Here is a 19,051-nt window from a genome sequence, read left to right as displayed (position 1 = left end):
TTAGTTTAAAGCTTTCAACACCTTAATTATATTTTAAAATAAGTGGAAGGAACATTCTGTTGCACAATACATTTATAACTCTGCTGCACAAGAAAGGTGCTGACAATTAAATTATTAACTACCGACTTATTGCTAAACAATCTGTGATACCTAAACTGTTTCAGTCAATCGCATGTAGTGTCCTTTCCTTACATTTTAGTTCAATTATTTGTGATAACCAGTATGGTTTTATTTAGAAACGTTCTACTTTTACTAATTTATTTAATTGTATGTACGTTCTTTTGTTTTAGGGGTTTTTGAGAAACGTAGACGTGTGTTTACTGATTTAAGAAAAGCGTTGGAAAATGTTGACAAATTCAAAACCCTGAGTTTTACACGCAAGAAAGTTCCAATTGATTGAGATTACGTACTTAATTGTTGTTGCTTTAGTAAATAAAATAAAATAAGTGTGAACACCTAATTATTCTATACATGAAATGAGATTTGAAGCGATTCATAGAAGTTTTTGTCTCAGTTCTTACTTCTTTTGTAGTACCAGTGGCATGATGGTTAGTGCATTGGACTGTTATGCCAGAGGTCTTGGGTTCGATCACTGCCTATGCCATCTAAAGTGTTTTCACGGGTACTGCCATTTGGGAGGAATTGACAAATTCTCCAAGAGTAACTCTTGTCATGAAAAAGTGCTGTCACAAATTAGACGTTCGGATTCAGCAAATAAATTGTAGGTCCCCTTCATTCCTGACAATATTACTTGCACACAGGAATGTTTGAGAGTTGTAAGTCACTAGGCTCTAGTTCTCAACGGACTGTTGCGCCACCCAATTTATTTTATTTATTCTTACTTCCTTTGTTTAGTGGAAACAATCTTAACCTTTATTTATTCACAAAGGCTTGCTCTTATTAATCTTTTTTTCGTTGGCAAACTATAGAAAATATTCACAATTTTGTTTTGATGCAGCAATCATTAATGGAACATAATAATCATAATCGGTTCTTATTCCTTTCAACTTTAGGTTTAGTTGAATGAGCATACGACTCCAAAGACCACTAATATTTTAAGCAGATCGAACTATGGTTCTCAAAGCCCTCTTGGTGAATTAATTGAAATATTGAATACATTTTATTTTCTTGTACTTATACTTTTGTATTTCATCATAATTTTCAAAAGAAAATATAATATTGTCATAGAAATGTGACCCACCTTAATGTACAATCCCAATTTCCTTTAAAAAAAAGGTAAATGTTTAGAGGATTGTAGCTACATTATTTTTTGTCGAGGAGGTAAAAAAAGGATTCAAATAAATGTGCGCTTTGGTTTTGGCAGATTTAAGAAAAAAAAAAATACAGATTGCTAGAATTTTTTAAAGTGTAATATTCCACTAAATTTTGACGCAATTTCTATTTTAAGTGTTTAATAAAGTTTATTTATAAAAATTACAATAAATTAAAAAGACATGGGTGTTGATTGAATACTGAAACTTTAAATATTGGTAAGTTTCATTGTTTTGTTTTGGACTTCGATAACAACAAATATTTTTTGGTTTTTAAGTTCGAATTGATATTTATGTTCTGTCTGTAAAAAATTGCAAGTTAAAAGATATATTTGTGTTTGAGACATACGCTATTTTTTGTTTAAAGCTTAAAATGAATTTTTGGTCTTATTATTATTTGTATGTCTGCAAGTATTTTACAACACAATGTTATTTAATTTTGGGCAGGGAAATAAAATGTATGCTGTCGAGTTACGTTATCACGTAAGAAACAGGACTATATCTCCTCTTTTCATTAAAACATTGATACTGCAAGCTGACTATCTTCCGAATTTCATCAAGATTCCCCAGTCCCTTAACAATTTTCATTTCCTTGATAAACTAGAAGCATTAGAGAAACTAGAAGAAGCATCCTTGGAAGCGATTTTTTGTCAGAAGATAAACTGTTTACAGAATAAAATGACATGAACGTAGCCAAATTATATTTAAATTGCAAAATCACTGTACAGAGAAAAAATTATATAGATTTCTGAAAACTTAAAAACAGCTAATCATTGTATCCAATTTTTACTTGTATATTACACGTATTTTTCTTTTTAATTAAATCAAGTTGTGATAACCTTGTATAACAATCCAAGATATAATATTTGTCAAAAATGCCATGTCATAATGATTTTGTATTACAACATTTATAGAAAAACAAATCTATAAAATAATCTGATAAAATTGTATTCATCTATCTATCTATTATTCAAAAAAGGGTCGAAAAGGGCATCATAATTTGATGAGCAACATGTTAAGCAATTAAAAGAATTGGTGTTCCAAAAACTGTCGATTAGCAATTCGACACCTTATTTACTATAATTACCATTTAAGGCTTGGAAAAGAGAATTTTCGAGAGATTCAAATACGCTTAACGCAACACTTAAACCATTTTCACAACCACTTCTGACTTCTTCCTAAACTTAAAAGACACCGCTTTGAATCGATGGAAAAGACTTGCTTTTTGCTTTTGGTTCAACAATTTCAAAATTCTGACTATTTTCCTGTAAGTTTGAATCCCGTAAATACGATAATGGTACTTAATGTACTGACCAACGATAAATATTTTGATATGTGAAAAAGAGGCGATTGACAATAATAACTTCATATTGCTCCAAATTCTTTTTCAAAGAACTTGAAAAACTTTATTTTTTAAAGTTAGAGTTCATAATCTCATGGAACTTGATAACTTGTCTGTACCGCATACTAGTTTTCAAGAAACGATTGTTTTAATAAAAAATATAAATCAACCTACATAAATTTAATTGGGTTTTTATTCGCCCTGTCAACAAAAATGTGTTTTGTTTTTTAACTTCTTATTGTCTAAATGAAAATGTTGACATTTCTCGACGTCTTAAGGTCTCTTAAATCTAAATATAAAAATTTTAGAGAAATGTCTGTACGACTTAGGCTCGTTTCACACTTCAAGGTTTTGACTGTACGGCATAAAACAGGACGGCATAACCGGATCAATGGCTAATAACACATTATATGGGTTTAACCGAACGGTAAAACACGATATATGCAGGGTTCCTGTGCTTAGTATTCTTTTTCATAGTGTCTTAAAGTGGCTGATCGATCTCTGATGAACGAATAGTATCGCATGATATTAAACCATGCATTTCGTCAAGTACGCCACTAAGCTTGTCGCGTCGTTCGGCTGCCGTATACTGTAGTGCAGTAGACGCGACGGTTGCTACACGGCGCGGCGCCGGTATTTTGCCGTGACCGTATAATATCTAACAAAATGTCGCAGTCCAGTTTTTTACCGTACGCGTAGTGTGAAACGAGCCTGCACGTGTAAAAAAAAATAAAAAATCACTTTGAAAAAAGGTAAAATGTTGGTTAACCCAAAATATCTAACGAATCAGTAATGCTAGCGGCCTAAACTTAATTTTTTTTTTTAAATTGCAAACAATTGTTAAAAACTGATTGACGACTCAAAAATCTTTTTAAAGTTTAGAATATTGGCTGTAAATTAATTTCATCTTACAGAAAACGTTGTTTTCGACATTCAGTAAAATGTGTATAAAAATCCAGCGAAATATAGTACGCAAAATTGGTAAAAATTTATAATAGATTCTAGATATTTAATATTTAAATGAAGGTATTGACTTCAAAATGATTTTTCTAAAAAAAATAGAGGCTGTATTTGTTTATAAAAGAAAGAAAGAAAAACTTTCAAGAAACGCTTCTAAAACTTCTCAAAATTAGTTTTCGACTAAAAATCTCGTTAACAAAAACAAATGTTGAAATCAAATTTTTTTCATCAAATGAAAAATATTGTTGGTAATTTTTAGTTATTTTTTGAAGAAAAATTTAACTTACAACTTACAAGACACGAAAACCTCAAAAACATACAAAATCAAATGATTTTCGACTCAAGCACAAATCGCACGATAAATATTGTAATGAACATTTGGTAAAGTTTTAAGCGAGACGAACCGACAGACGAGATGGGAACTTATTAGTGAATGTCGCATCTCAACATTTATTTTAAATTTTGGGTTTGAAATTGCAATTTCTGCCGCCAAAACGTTAAAAAAATGTTGACAAAAGCATATCAAAAAACAAAATTTTGAGTTTTGCAAATTTTTCAAAAAAGGGCGAAAATTAGTTCAAGTCAAGGGATCATCATCTGTTGAGATACATGTTAACAAATTCAAAGAATTGGTGTTCCAAAATCGGAGATTGGCACTCAGTAGGCGGTATTTCCTAAAAAAAAACCATTTGAGGTTTAGAAAAGTGAATATTCGATAGTTGCAAAAACGCTAAATACGACGCTAGAATATTTTATAATGGTAATCAATGTACTTGCCAAGAATACATATTTTGATGTCCAAAAATGAGGCTGGGACGTTAATAACTTCCCATTGGTTCTATATTCAAATTCAAAGTAAGTATGCTTATAATGGTTAAAGTCCAAATCGATTTTAGACTCAAATCAAAGTTGGCAGGATTTTAAATTTTGTAAGAAAACCGTCAATTCAAATTGTCTAAAAGTCTTAAAAAATGTTTTTTATAATATCTTTCTAATAAGGTGTCAATTAATGGACAAGTATAGGTTCAAGCCGAAATATGGTATAAGGTCAAAAAATGACCTAACAAAATTTCGTTTAAGAGTAATTTTTTTTAACGAAATTTTTAAAATTTTAAATCATACCAACAATAAAAGCCCGTAAGAAAAATCAATCAAAATCTATTTGAAGACGATATTTCTAAACATTTATGAAAACACTATCTGACGCTAGATCGAAGCAACGCTTCCGAATTGTGCACATTCAATTTTAAAAATCATGGTTCTTTTTTTTTCAAGATTATTTTATTAAGGCTGATGCTCAATGTTGGTTGAAGTTGAATGGATGCGTCAATTAACAAAGCTCGCCTAGTGATGATAATACTGAAGTTAATGTTAAGACACCTCACCGTTACATTCACAAAAACTGGTGGAATAATTGCTTTTGCTTCTCTAAAAACGATGATGGCCATGCCAGAATGATTACTGACTGTTTCATTCATCAACTGAACATGATTATGTAAGATTTGGTTTCAACAATATTGCACGGGGCGACATGTCACTCAATTCGTGCCAAAATTTATTTATTGAGGGAAATGTTTGGTAACCGAATATTTTCATGTTACTGGCCCGTGAATTAGCCTGCAAGATCGTGAGATTTAACGCCGCTTGACAATTTTGTGCAGATATGTGGTATCGATAATCTACGGCGATGAGCCCAAAATAACAACAACGCTATAAATTGCTGATGATAGTGAAATCTGTCTCCTTTTTTTAACTACTGCTTATTCAGGGGTGCCAGCACGTAACTTGATACAACCGAGTTTAGTCGATACAATCGAGCATTGGCAGCACACATTTTGGTTCAATCGAGCTTCCTCGATTGTTTCAAAAGATTTGGCAGCACACAAACTTCAAATTGACTTTTGAAACAAAAGTTTTCACTCGACAGAAATAAGTTATCGTCGGCAGTGATTTTTGTGCGGAAAAATGGAAAAACAAAATATTGAAAAACAAAATATGTCAATAAATAAAAAACAATGTGAAATTTTGACCAACTTCATGAGTGCTCACTTTGATTTAGCGAGGGGAATACTTAAAACTGCCCAAGGGAGGAAAGATAGCAATATGCTTTTAATTGAAACTAGAATGGAATAATTTCAAAGAAAACTCATTTGACATTTCATTTTATAGTTCACAATGACTTTTTTAAGTAAAAGTCACAATGGAACTCGTCTCAAATTACGTGCTGTCAAAAATAATTTGTTTCGAGTTCATCGACGATCGACAATCCTCGATTGTATCAAGTTACGTGCTGGCACCCCTGTAGACTGACCTTCTTAAAATAAAGTGGAGAATACTTTCAAGTTTTCCATCTCTTTTCTTTTAGTATTAAGTAACGCATCAGAAAAAGTCCGAGGAAGGAGACCTTGATATTTACTTCTAGAGATCAACATTTTGTGTCAGAATGATTTATTTGTCTCTGGAGCAATAATGGAGCTTCTGAAATCCACCTTTGCTTGCCCACATTCTACAAAATTGTGGTGCGGTATGCAACATGCTATTATTTACATCAACCATAAAACTAGTCGAATGAACAGAAGTTGTTAACCATATGCTAATCTGAAAGCAGATTTAGGATACTACTAATCTTGAATTCCGTATTAACATTTTTTAAAACACTACTTGAAAATTCTCATTAAATGAAATTCCTGATGGGAACGTATAAAACTGAGGGAAGCCATAACTTAAAGCGTCTTATTTTAATTCTATGGAACAAACCACATTACAAGAGCCTCAGTACAAAGAGAAGATTTCTAAAAATGTTGCATGTATTTACCTTTGAGAATAGAGTCGGTTTTTGGCTCTTCAATTCATATAAAATTTTCCACATTATCTCCTTTGTGTACAAAAATTCCTCAAAAAACGAATGAAATGAGTGGTAATTTATAAATGAGAATAAAGAAAAGAATAGAAAAATCGTCTACACATGGTTTGTATAAAGGATTACAAACGTAACGTAACTGGAACGTTACGTCGTCCGTTAAGCTGTAAATCCCATATCAACTCTAATATATTTTCATTTCCTGAGAAATAAAGAAATTTTGCACTTTATATCCATTCTTGCAAAGAGTATGTGTCAAGTTATAGGTACCTTATACCTGTACCTAACTTCCTACACTCTTCTCTTTCACTGCTGCAACAGACAGTAACCTCATTTGGCAGGTACCTATACTTAACTCTCCTATTTTATACCCTACCCAATCCACCACTATTACTCTGAATGCCGCTTTACACATCACATAGTGTATTTTTGTTAGGTTAGTAGATGTGGTGGGGTAGAGGTTGCCCTAAACACCTTTACAAGTATTATAGTCTCTTAGCTTGTTCAAAAGGATGCTTGCTTTTATAAAATTGGTACACATCTAACAACAACAACAAGAACCAGCCTCGACGAACGTCACAACATCCTAGGAACGTACATATATGCTGCAAGTACTTGACGAATTCAATAAGTCTCCGCAAGAAACCTTCTTAACAGTTACATATATGTAGTTAGGTGAAAAGAAGATATAGGCGAGCTTTAGATATTTCTACTTATTTGTGCGAAGGAAAAAAGAATAACTTTTGCGAGAATACGATCTTTCACTGTGAGCACACGACCAGCAAATCCTGAGAATCCCATCACAGAAGGTGCACTGTGTACGCCCGCTCACCCATGTTAAAGGAATACAAGAGCAATTCACTTCCTGTAGTACGTAAGGAGGTAAGCTGGGGTTAGGTATCGTCGCTTGTCGCTCGTATAGAGTTAGGTATTGGAGAATGGAGAGGTACGATTACACCAACATTAACCTGTGCTACAACATCGGTCCTGAGAATGTGCTTGAGAATTGTTTCTTTAATGAATAACACACCAAGAGCGTAATAGATATACACACGTTTCACTTTACCACATAAAGCTACGGATAAACTATGTACAAGTAGGTTTATGGTGAATTCTGTGACATGGAAGCAGACTATTGAGTGAATTTAAAAATTAGGAGCTCTTTCACAAGTTGATAGAATATCGTTATTTTCATTTGCTCCATTGATAAGTTATACTCGTGTGTTCACCGAAAGCCAGCATATTTGCACAACTGAAAAATTGGTATAATATCTGCTATAAAATTATTGTCAAAATTAATATCTGGCTTTAAGGATGCATATATTCATTTGTTTTGTTGAATAAAGTAAAATACAGTGAGGCAACGACGACACGATGGTTAAAAGCTATATAAATATTAGGTATAAGCTTAAATGATTAAGTTGCTAAATGGGTTATAATTTTCTACGAAGTCAGACAGTGATGGTGTGATGATTAAAGCTTACCAAGATGTGTGGAATGGCAGGGAACTTGATGAATTTCTGGTATTAAAAGATTATTATTAAAGATGGTTAAACCTTGAAGGTTTATTTCATGCAAAAGTAAAAAAAATTACAAGGAAATTAATTAATCACGTGGAAGCCTTAAGTGATGCATACTTTTGAGGAGGAAAATAAAGGGTGTTTTAAAAAGGTGTAAAATATTCTGGCATAATAATTTGATTTGGAGGTCAAATTTTCGTAGCCAATTTTCGGCCATTTTTGTCGTCTAAGTTATCAATAACTTCGTACTTCACTTATCACGACAGAAAATAGTCAAGCGATGTAAAATCACACGAAGTTGGAATACAATTCACGGGTTCGTAACGTGATTTTGAGGATAAGAAACGTTTCTTTGAATAAGTCAATTGTAATACGAGCTGTGCGACGCGTTGCGTAGCTTCCGTCTTGTTGAAACCACACTTCTTACTTCAACAACAAGTCAGTAATCATCGGCCATAATTGAAAGTAACGTTTTGGCCAGCATCGTTTTTAAACAAGTAAGAACCAACTACTCCACCAATCCATAAAGCACACCGGTCAATTGTTGAGATTTGCATTCAACTAAAAGCTAAACAATTTGAAAAATTACAAAATGGGCTCGAGTTTATGGTTTGATAATTTCTAAATACTGCAAGAAACACTACAAAATATTCAGTTCAAATGGCCGTCTTAAATGACGCTCCTGTTATAAGCACTTGTATTGCTTATCTTAGTAAATGATAGAATAAATCTTTCTATCGCTCGTTATGAAGAAGGTAAGAATATTGCAGTTTGGTATCAAGGTCTTATAATCAAAATGCGTGCACTGTTCAATATTTTCAACATTTCTATGTAGAACAACCGGGGTAAAAAAACATAAGAAAAACTGCCGGCCATTACATATATGTTAAGTGAATACCCACATGGTATTTAAATCAATTAAGGCTAATTGCTTCATTAAGTCTTAATCGCTAAAACTAGGTAATTTGAATAATTATAACCCGATTGAGTTGTAACTTACTTCTTCATCAAGCTATCAAGCTCTAGAACTCTGGTTTAGATCTACGTTTGAGATACAGAACTTCGACGTATAAGCCCCTTAACTTTGGGGGCCTAAGAAATAAGTATACTAGGTTTAAAAATATTTGTATTTTTTTGTCTTGACGTTTAGGTAATATTTCGTATTTAAAATGATGGCACCAGATTTAAAAACATGAAACAATTATATATTATAAGAAAATTTATATATGTACTCGTACGCAGACAAGCCCAGCTTGCAACTGCTTTCAGATAAAAAGTATGATTTTTGACATAGAGAAAGTAGATAGATAGATAGACAATTTTATTTACAAAAAGATTTTACAAAAAATGAGTATTGCTAGTTAAAAATTTGTTTTGGCAATAACTTTAAGTTGTCTGTCAGGTTAAAAAGGAAATTTAAAATAATATAGCTTACATATGTTATGAAAATGAATTTATAATAAGATTGCAATATTTAATTGTCGTTTTTAAGAAGTAGATAATATAAGTTTGAGTAGCATCCGCCATTAAGAACGTTGAAAATTTGGCATTCCGCTGCTAAGAAATTTTCTTCTGCACAATTTGAATACAGAGCAGGTTCCAAGGAAGTGCATGGTATTTTCCGATGCATCCATATTACATAATGTACATGTTCTATCTGAATCTTCTTGGTAGACTCTTCCATTGATATTAAGGAGCCCGCAGTGAGTTTTAAAAATTATGGAAATCATATCACGTGAATTGGAGTCATAAAAGTAGTTCAGTATGCCAGAGTACATCAAGTTTCAATATTCATCGTGAAATTGAGACTTTGGCGCTAAACGTAAATTCAGTCCAGTGTTTTTCTTTCATTTTCAGTAAGAGAATGTTATGTAAGCTAGCCACTCAAGTAGATTCATGTCAAAAGAAAAATTCTACAAACATCCATGGAAAAGATCCAACCATTCCTTAGCCTAGAAGATTTTCTTGTCTATAATGGCTTTCGATAAAATGTCGGGTAATATATTATTAGAAGATTTAGATTTCGTCTTATGAAAGAAAAATGTAGCTGGAGGGACGTTAGAAAACCTTGGGTAAATCTGTTTCAATGTGGAGAGCATAGTTAGGCATATTATCGGGCAGTAAAAAGCTTCTTTTTATGAAGAAACGCTGAAACTTTTCGACTTGGTTGTATTCGCAGTATCCCCAAACTTGAGCACAGTACGGCAGCTTTTGAGGCGGCATTGTATATTTTGAACTTTGTTGAATGTTGAACGGTATTGTCTCGCAGCAGGCTCGAATACGTTGCATTGATATAATTTTTAGATACTCCTAATCTATTTGTTAGATGCTCATTCCAAGACATGCTGTAATAAAACACTACGCCAAGATATTTGTATTGATTAGACACCTTTTTTTCAGAATTATTGTAAAACCATTTTTCGCACGCTGATCTTCTTCCTATATATTACTATTTCCGACTTATCAAGATTTATTTCCAGATTCCATTGAATGCAGTAAGTCTTAAAACCCTCAACTATCTGTTGCAAATTGGAAGGATTATCTGACAACAGTAAAATATCGTCCGTGTACAAGAGGGCGTTAATTTGAAGATCGTTTTAAACAATACCGATTGGAGGTTCCGCATAAAGATCATTTAAAAACAGAACGAAAAGAAGAGAGCTTAGCACACATCCTTGACGAACACCTTTTTAAGTGGGGAAGAAGTCTGACCAACACTAACAGCTGCAGTAGTATCCTTATAAAGAGACTTTATAGTAGCCAGTATCTTCGAAGATATTCCCAGAGTCGATAGCTTATAAATAAGGGCATTCCTGTTAATGATATCAAAAGCAGCCTTAAGATCGATGAAAAAAGCTTAGAGTTTATTCTTTTGGCAGAGTTGAAGTTGAATAATGCATGAAAGATTATAAACTTGGTCCAAAGTAGAATAGTTGGTTCTATATGCAGCTTGAAATTCATTGATGATGTCGTTTTTTTCTAACCAAGCTGACAGTATGTTCAAGAGAACTGTAGTAAATAGCTTATAGAGCGTATCGAGGAATGAAAGTCCTCTATGGTTTGACACAGCATTTGTATCTCCTTTCTTGAACAGTGGGTATCTTTTCTGAAAGATGATGGTAACATTGCAGTTCCAAGAATCTGTATCTGACTTCTGTATTTCTTCAATACGAGATAAACATGCATTTTTATAAAATTCAAACGGTATTCCATCAAAACCATGAGTTTTCAGATCTTTTGATGAAGATATATCAGAATATATCTCATGCAGATCAATGGGATAATCTTACTCTGGAGCATGAAGCTGAATCATTTGATTGCGAGAGTAAGCTTTCAAAATGCATTTTAAATTCAATTACTTTTACTGACGTTGTGGTTCTAATCGACTGTCCGCGTATTTGCTTAGCAATCTTCCACCACTCTCGGGCTGAATAAACAGATTCAGGACTCCTAGTAAGGCTAACGAAATAAGCTTGTTTTTTAGTTTTACATAAAATTCTATAATATTTGTTGGCATCATGGTAGTTTCTACGACACATTTCCAGGTTTAGTTTTCTGAAAGATTTAAAGTATTTAAGAGCTTTTATTCTACTGTTACTGAAGATTTTAGGGAAAAAAGCTTCAAATCTCAAAAGGTCGTTTAGCCGACGAAAATCAATATTTTATAAGTTTCATTTGTTCAAATTTTATATTGAAAACGATACAAGTTTCAATAGACATTTTATCGGCGAATACAATACGCATTACTCACTCAACACTCCAAGACAACCTCGCCACTGTGACTCCTTTACCTCACGACAAATTAAGACGATCATACCGACAATAAGTATATAGACGTAACACAGAAGATACAAGGTCCATGGAAATAATGTCAATTTGTGAAACCTTAAATTCTATGCAAATTCTATCCGCGGACATTATGTAACCAAACAAAACCAAAGAACTCGTCACAATTTCTAAAAACCAACTAAACGTGTTAAAAGCAAACAAAACAGAATACTATTGAAAACAAAAATTAATTAAATTCGACAATTTGTTTAATAATGCATTTGTGTAGAAAAATCAAACCTAACAAATTTCCTATATTACCTGTTGATACATTGACAACAATGCAACGGGGTGCTATGAAAGCAGTTCCTTAAAACTTTGGTTTATAAAACCGAGATTTAAATTCTCAAAAACCAAAACAGATTTCAAACTGAGTTCTAAAGAGTGAAGCAATATTTGAATTTTAAATGAAATGCTTTAAACACAAAGTTTCAAAGATATAAATTGAGTTTCGAACTTTGTCAAGAAATTGGTTGTTTTATTCAAAAATGGAACTGCAAGACGGCTTAGTCCAACTTAAAGTGTTACAAAGTTATACAACACATGGACGAAACAATAAAACGAACGAACGAAACAATTGACGCACTACGTAGGCACAAGAGTGGCTTACTGACAAGACTCAAAAACTTGCACAGACGACTTACAGACCCACGCGACTTGGAGGTTAGGACACTGAAGTCGTCAATAAAAAATGTCAATCTGTTGATTAAGGAGAACTACAGGCTATCAATTAACAAGTACTGGGACCGCAAGATCCGGTCAATTAATTCGAGTGACCCTAGTATGTTCCCCAAAATCAACAAGATATTCAGGAAAAAAAACGATAATGACCTTCCGTGTCTTAAACTCCAAAGAACTGAAGAGAACAGAAACGTACTAAGGACAGCGCAAATAGATCCAGAGGAAGCCATCTTCGACGATGACTTTTACATAATTGAAGACCCGAAGGAAAAAGTGGAGGCGGTGGGAGCTGCTTTTCAGCAAGTGTACAAGGTGAATGTTAGCATTCGCCCCAACCACGACCTGGAAAACAGAGCCCTATTTAATCACTTTTACCTCCGTAATGATATCACACATTGGCGATCTGAGAACCGCGGTTTCATGCGGTTCAATGACGATTCCTTGGCAAATGCCATAATCGCCGAGCAAACGGGACCAAGTCCCTTGTTAGTGACGAAGGTTGAGCTTCAGCTCATCTTCAACTCAATAAAAAACAAAAAGTCAGCAGGTGTCGATGGTATATCCAACGTTGTACTAAGACATTTACCGACGGAAGCAATTGACATTTACACCACACTCTTCAACAATGCACTGAATAATGCATATTATCCAGTGCATTGGAAGACCGCTGTGGTTCATCCTCTCCCGAAAAAGGGAAAGGACAACTCCAACCCGTCAAATCTTCGGTCGATAAGTCTTCTTCCGAGCATCAGCAAAGTTTTCAAAAAAATCATTAATAGGGCTCTGACTAAGTGGGCTGCGGACAACAAAATAATTCCGGATAAACAGTTCGGGTTCAAGGCGGGTCATGACACAATTCATGCTGCGTCTAAACTCGTTTCTGATATCCAATGGAATAAATCCAAACAACAATGCACAGGTGCTGTTCTGGTTGATTTGGAAAAGGCCTTTGACACCGTGTGGTTAGAGGGTCTTTACCTAAAACTGAGCAGGCTTGGCATTAGCAAGCCATTTTTGTATATACTTTATGATATGCTTAACGGTAGAAAGTTTGTTGTCAAAAGTGGCAATGTAACTTCTACCACAACATTCTCAATTAAAAATGGTCTTCAACAGGGAGCTGTGAATTCGCCGATTCTCTTCAGCATTTACACCAGCGATCTGATAGGTAGTCTTACAAAGGCAATTGCGTACGCCGACGATCTAATTGCGTACAGAACGGCCCGAAAGGTTGAGGTTATTAGAATTCTCTTGCAGCGTGATTTCGACAAGATTCAGCGATATTGCGACGACTGGAAACTGAAAATAAATGTCCAGAAGTCAGAGACAATTCTGTTCTGGACTCCGTTGGCTAGGGCCACGAGGGATACGTGTAAGAATTGGCGCAAGATGGTCATAGTTGATCTTCACGGGCAGCCATTGGCGTGCAAAAGTGTAGTGAAGTACCTCGGTATCCGGTTAGATCAGTATTTATATTTCGACAGACATATGAATGCTGCTCTGACCAGGGCCAGAGGATCCTTCGCTCTGACGAAACGACTATTTTTTAGCAGTCGGCTTGACCCCAGAGTAAAGGTAATTTGATACGTGGCCCTCATACGGCCGAATATCGTGTATGGTTGTCCTGTGTGGTTAAACGTTGCCCCTGCTTAGATGGAGAAGTTTCGAGTGTTTGAGCGGCAGTGTTTACGACGCTGTACCGGCTTATATCGAACAGCTGAATCTTCTTACGTGCATAACTATTCCAACGAAGCCTTATACATCGGGGCTCGAATCAACAGAATTGACAATTTCGTGAAAAAACTCGTTCGAGGTCATATTGTAAGAGCTATGTCTTCCACCAAAAGTGGATAGGCGACTCCTGTCCTGTACAATCGAGACGTCATGGCACAAGGCAGAGCAGAGCTCCTTCGGTTTAGTAGGGCTGCGTCCGAATGGGACCGAACTGATAGGGTGAAGCAAGAGAACCAGTTTTGGTGGCTTCAATGGGAACCTGATAGTGGGTGGTCGGGAGTTGGTTTTAAGCCTTGGCTTGGTTTAATTTTAAGTAAAATAGGCATGGTGGCACAGGAAAAAAATATAATTTAATAAAAACAAACATTTAATAAGAAAAAAAAGGACAATAAAATAGGAAAAATAAAAAACGTTGCTGCTGTGACTGTTTTAGTTTTAAGTAGTTTATAGGTAGAAAAGGTAGTTTAAGTTAGTTTTAAGTTTTGTTTTAAGGACTTCATTTTAAGTTTTTAAATATAAATTAAAAAAAAGATATTGAAATCAGTTTTTTTTTAATTTTCAAATAAACAAAAATAAATAAAATGAAGTACAGTAAAATGGCGCAATTGGAACTCTGACCTCGACATCTTATTAAAACCTACAATGAAAAATGTACAGAAAGACAATTCTGGAGGCGCTACAATGCCAACCTGTACTGAATGAAACAAATTTTCTCTTATGTTAGAAGAAGAAGAATGATTTGACTCAAATTGCTTATTATTATTCATTTGAAATAATAACTTATTTATCCATAATGTTGTGAACTTTGTTTCAAAATAATTACAATAACTCAAAAACTGTAGTGTAAGATCTAAGCTCTACATGAATATAAAATCGGGCGACCTTATTTTCCCACATTCTCTATCAATGGACTGACGGACCGTAATTTTGTTAAAATCTCGACTTATTTTTCTGTTATGAATCTAAAACTTAACCAATAAATTATTCTCTTAGAATTTATTTACGTAAACCAAACAGCGCCCTCTTCCACAAATTTCAATCATTATTTATCTACCTAAAACCTATCTCTTTATGGACTCACTTGTTTTTGTCTTTACACAACTTAAAGGGCTTCAAATTTATCTCTACGCATTTTGCCGTGTAGTTGGTTTGCAAAAGAAACAAAAAAAAACCTTGGTCATATTTCTATGACGTACTTCAATCATTTTAAGTGACTCTCATTTTTTGATGCGGACCTTTCCCGCAAACAATTCTCGTACAAAGAACATTTTTAAGTGGATTAAATATATTTTATCAAAATAAGAAAAACAAAAATTGTGCTTACATGTCTCTCAAGGATGCTAGGAAGATGTTCGGATGCCTTCTTTTCCGCGTCCACTGATCGATAAAATGATGTTAAATTTGTTCCAAGTCTTATTGTCACTTCGTATCGAGTTTTTCCGGTACGAGCTAAGAATAATTAGATTACAAAAAGAATAGAAATTAAATAAAAAGCCTATTTCATGGTTGGTATTTATTTTGTTTGTTTTATTTTTATTTGTTTTATTAAATTAAAACAAAAATAAACAATGATTTGTCGGAACTAAACCATATAAAAAGGTTTACGCTTTCTTGATGGGAAAACTTTTCTCTTCCCTTAATGGATATAAAAAACAAACAAAACCAAAACAGATAAGAATCATTTATCTGTTCCCGCTGCGTCTTGCGCCTTCTTCACCACCTCCACGCTTACAACACCGCACCACAACGAAAGTTTAATCTTCTTCAAATTAAAACTTTTCCAAAAGAGCGAAGATGACTTTCGAGTTATCAAATTTATTTATTTTTATTTTTACTTAAAATAAACAAAAACACCAGAACACAATACAAAAAAGAAAATCTCCAGATAACTTTGTCTTTTTTTTCTTCATTTTTTAAAGATTTGAGGGAAAATATTTTTGAAACAAAACCTGGGGTTATTTCTCTTTCAAAAGAATCAGAAAAAAAAGATTTTTCAAAAGCTGAAAAGTCTCAGGCAAAACAATTTCCAAAGAAAAGTATGTTCTTGTCCATTGAATAAAAACTTGAAAATATTTTTATTAATTTCGAATTTTGACAGTTCGTTTGGTGTTTTGTGTTTTTTATTTTTTCTTAGGTCTGTACGCAAACCTAGACTCAAGACAGTTGAAGGGTGGGATCTAGAAAATAACCCTTAATTGAAAAGGGATTTGTTTTGAATGAAAACAAAAAAATTGATGTGGGTTGGGTTGCGGATTGCTATGATGGGTATATGATGAAGGAAAAGTGCTTGTCCTTTTTGCTTTTATGATTTTTCTTTTTTCGTAGATTTACTAGGAGGTCCCTAATTCTGTTATATCATACTTTTCAGTTTATTGAAGTGTAAATTCAGATTATCACTCACCTGCAATTCTTTCACTGCTTATACCTTTTCTCGATTTGATGATTGAGTTTCCAGTTTGAAAGTCGCATTCCTTGTGGCAATCAATTGAACTGTTTCCTGTGCAACCTGAAAAAAGAAAAAGGAATATGCACTTTAATATAAAATTAATGTAAATATACAATTTTTAAACTATCACTTCAAATACACCTAAACAACAGACACGCAAAGCGGAGGCGCGCTTCATAGAAGGATGACAGCTACTCACGAGCTCTATGACCAGAAGAGACAAGAAGAACGCCTACTGCTTAGATGGAAAAAGAGATAGCATGAGAAGCGTGCGGTCGAAGATGTGGAGAGGTTTAAGAGCAGGAACGAAGTTCAAAAATTGTATGACCAGGTTTAACGAAATAAACAAGTACATAAACCTCGAACCGAAGGCTGCAAAGACGATTCAAAGTGGAATCGCAGTCAATGCTGAGAATATGAATAGACCACTTCTGCAGATTGCATAACTGCGACGACGAATCGAATTCCGATGGACTATCCATTCAACATAGACGACGAAGGCAAACAATCCCGACTTTCCGACTTAGCAGTTGGAGCAGATGTCTTGAATGCCGAGCTCTTCAAAGCAGCTGGAGATAATTTCGTTAAGAACATGCACCAATTTATCTGTAAAATATGGTCGGAATGGAATCTTAGCATTGTTTGCCCAATTCTGAAAAAAGGAGATCCTCTACACTGCCCCAAATTCATCAGTCTCCTTAACATTGCATATAAAATCCTCTCTGCCGGATTATGTGAACGCCTGAAGCCCATCGTCAACAACGTGATGGGTCCTTATCAGTGTGGTTTTAGACAAGGAAAGTCCACAGCCGATTATATATGCACATTACGGCAGATCCAGGCAAAAACCCAAGAACATACAATCGGCACAAACCATATTTTCATCGATTTCAAGGCCGTATATGACAACATCTAAAGGACGAGCTGTATAATGCCATGTTAGTTTTGGCATCCCTGCCTAGTTTTGTGCAGGATGACCATGAAGAATTTTACCTGCTCCATAAAGGTTGGACACAACTTAACAGAACCGTTCGATGTTAAAAAAGGTTTTAGACAAGCGCTGTCATGCCATTTCTTTAACATCATACTTGAAAGTCAACACTCACACGGGACTATCTTTCAAAGTTCTGTCCAATTACTTTTATATGCTGATGACATTGACATAATCGGAAGAACTCAGCGTCATGTCACTTAGGGTTTTGTGGATATTGAGGCAGAGGCGTCAAAAAGGGGTTTAACGGCCGACCGACAATAACGACGACATCTCGGTCAAAACTTCACCATTGGCAAATGTAACTTCGAGGTAGTAAAGGACTTCGTCTACCTAGGCTCCGCTATAAATAAAGAAAACGACACGAAGAATAACTCTTGCTAACCTCTGTTTCTTTTGGCTACGAAAGCAATTGAGTAGCAAAGCTCTCTCTCCCTCGAGGGACCAAAGTGTGGTTATATAAGACCCCCATCATCCCCGGGTTGCTATACCGTGCAGAAGCATTGACTGGGACAAAAGCGGATGAAAGTACCTTGGGTGGTTTCGAGAGAAAAGTTCTTCGTGTGAACTACGATCTGGTATACTTAGAAGGGGAGTGAAGGAGAAGATGTAACGACGAGCTGTACGGGATGCATAGCGAAGTACACTTAGCCAGAAGGGTAAAAGTCTAACGACTAAGATGGCTGGGTCACTAGACCTAAAGTCTCCGGCCCGGAAAGTCTTCGAACCCACGCCTACAGGCCAGCGCAGAAGAGGAAGGCCGCGGATTAGGCGACGCGCACAAGTGGAAAGTGACCTCACCCAACTTAGAGTACGCAAGTGGAGACATCTAGCTAGGCACCGATCTAGATAGAGAAGTTCGTTGAGTAAGGGCCTAGTTCCCACAGGACTGTAACGCCACCTTGAGTTAGAAGAACAGTTTAAATTATACAAAATGCTTATTCGACTTAAAGCTTCATTCTTCGTATATGTAGTTAGTTTTATGGAAGTCAATATGTATAAAATCAAATGTACGCAGGTGATGCCCATACTTGCGAATAATATTCAAGATTTGGACAAACGTGGCAATAGCACGAAGAGAGAGTAACATAGGGATCATTGAACTCCTTTTTCCGACGTTTTATAAAACCAAGCATAGAACTTGCTTTATTGGAACAGAAATTAACACCTCAATCTTAAAATGTGAAGACGCAGCAGAGTTTTTCTTGTGATACATAATAATCTGACATTTTAAAGGCTATTTTTCCCACACCAAAATCTGAAACTATCAATGTCAGCTTGTAAAAAGATACGATCATGGTCCTTTACTATTTTAAAAATCTTCATGTCATAAGCAAAAAAACTTTACTTGAAAGTGTTTCAAACAATTAGGGAATGCAAGAAAGCTTTGCAATGGATCAGTAGTTTGTTTTATCAGC

General features: G+C 34.7%; 1 protein-coding gene across 1 annotated transcript in view; it reads right to left on the bottom strand.

The window, feature by feature from the left end:
- The window catches only part of LOC129954275 (uncharacterized), a 214,844-nt gene that overhangs the window by 134,831 nt on the left and 60,962 nt on the right, over window positions 1-19,051 (bottom strand). Inside the window, exons 4-5 of the mRNA XM_056068118.1 lie at window positions 16,598-16,702; window positions 15,521-15,645 (exon numbers count right to left, since the gene is read on the bottom strand). Of these exons, the coding sequence (XP_055924093.1) occupies window positions 15,521-15,645; window positions 16,598-16,702 (230 nt within the window). The remainder of the gene's footprint in view (window positions 1-15,520; window positions 15,646-16,597; window positions 16,703-19,051) is intronic.

The sequence above is a fragment of the Eupeodes corollae genome, chromosome 1, assembly GCF_945859685.1.
Source record: "Eupeodes corollae chromosome 1, idEupCoro1.1, whole genome shotgun sequence".
In the NCBI taxonomy this organism is placed as follows: domain Eukaryota; kingdom Metazoa; phylum Arthropoda; class Insecta; order Diptera; family Syrphidae; genus Eupeodes; species Eupeodes corollae.
The sequence above is the reverse complement of the archived record's forward strand: the minus strand, read 5'-3'. Positions and strand labels throughout refer to the sequence as shown.